Genomic DNA, 1270 nt, shown 5'->3' on the forward strand with positions numbered 1-1270 from the left:
TTTTTTTTTTTTATATTATTTTTTGCAGAGCTTCTCCCAGCAGTAGAAGGGGACCGGAGTGGGTTGCCCAAAAGATGATTTCTGATGTGCTTCTTTTCCCTTCCCAGGGAAGGCTAACCGGTGGTTTGGGGTTGCTCCCCCCAAATCTGGAAAAATGAACATGAACATCCTTCACCAGGAAGAACTCATAGCTCAGAAGAAACGGGAAATTGAAGCCAAAATGGAGCAGAAAGCCAAGCAGAATCAGGTGGCCAGCCCTCAGCCCCCGCATCCTGGCAAGTAAGTGCCTCCTGGGGCCTGGGTTGGGGTATTAGCAGGTCACCAGCAGAGAGTTTTGCTTGTGAGAGCAGTTGGTGTGTGCTTGTTCCCGGCCACAGCCTAATGATCCAGGGCATGACAAAGGTGCCCTCAGGAGGCTCAGTGTGGCAGGAGAGAAATGAGGGGTGTGTGGGAGCCAAGAGGACGGCCTGCCAACTTGTTCACTCGGCAGCTATTTACTGCCAGCCAGCTGTGGGGCAGGGGTAGAAGTATAGCAGAGTAAAAACCCAGATTCTGTCTCTGCCCTTATGAGGCTCACAGTCTACTAGCAAAGGGGTGCCACTCCCACCCCAGCACTGCTGGAGGATAACATGAGGCAGTATGTTCCCAGGCACAGTGGCCACCATAAGGGCACAGAGAGGCTTTGCATCCTGAAGCCCAGGTAGAGCTGGCCTATTGAGGAAGCAGGGACAGGCCTGCCTGACAGAGGGCAGGAAGAGAGAGCCCCTGTGTGTTGGGGCAGCCTGAGCCGCTGTTACAAAGGGGCTGTCCTGAAGCGAGACAGGAGGTAGCTCAGGCAGGGTTTCCACTTGCCAGTCCTGAGAAATACTGACGGCAGCAAAGATTTGAGCAGAGGGTGGTAGCATGACTGGGGTAACAAGATCCGAGTATTTTAGGCAGGAAGTTGACAGTCAGAGAGGCAGACTTCCTCTGGGGTCTCAAGTATGAACATATTAATGGTCTCCAAAGCTCTGTCGCAGCTCCTGCGTTTTCTAAGAGTCTGTGGCTTCTCCTTGAGGGCAGGACTTAGCCCTTATTCCTGATGAATTCAGGGCCCGGCACAGGGCGTGACACCTCCAAGGTGCTTAGGAATGTGGGGCCTGGGTGTTGAGTGTCTGCTCATGGGCTTGTGAGAGGACTTGCAGAGAACCTTCAAGTCACCTGAAGACAATCATTTGGCTGTCTTCCCTTCCCATATCTTAGCCTTGTTTCATGACGTTCTGATGAATTT

The 1270-nt window shown here is 52.6% G+C and overlaps 1 protein-coding gene across 3 annotated transcripts in view; it reads left to right on the top strand.

Annotated features, from left to right (window-relative positions):
- The window catches only part of SUGP1 (SURP and G patch domain containing 1), a 31210-nt gene that overhangs the window by 4490 nt on the left and 25450 nt on the right, over positions 1 to 1270 (top strand). Inside the window, exon 1 of one of the 3 annotated variants that reach the window (XM_012654055.1) lies at positions 111 to 279. The exons of the other annotated variants lie outside the window; for them this stretch is intronic. Within the exon in view, the coding sequence (XP_012509509.1) occupies positions 155 to 279 (125 nt within the window). The 5' untranslated portion in view covers positions 111 to 154. Of the gene's footprint in view, positions 1 to 110; positions 280 to 1270 lie in introns of those variants that run through there. 3 annotated transcript variants of the gene reach the window in all.

Source organism: Propithecus coquereli, unplaced genomic scaffold (genome assembly GCF_000956105.1).
Source record: "Propithecus coquereli isolate 6110/MARCELLA unplaced genomic scaffold, Pcoq_1.0 Scaffold438, whole genome shotgun sequence".
NCBI lineage: Eukaryota > Metazoa > Chordata > Mammalia > Primates > Indriidae > Propithecus > Propithecus coquereli.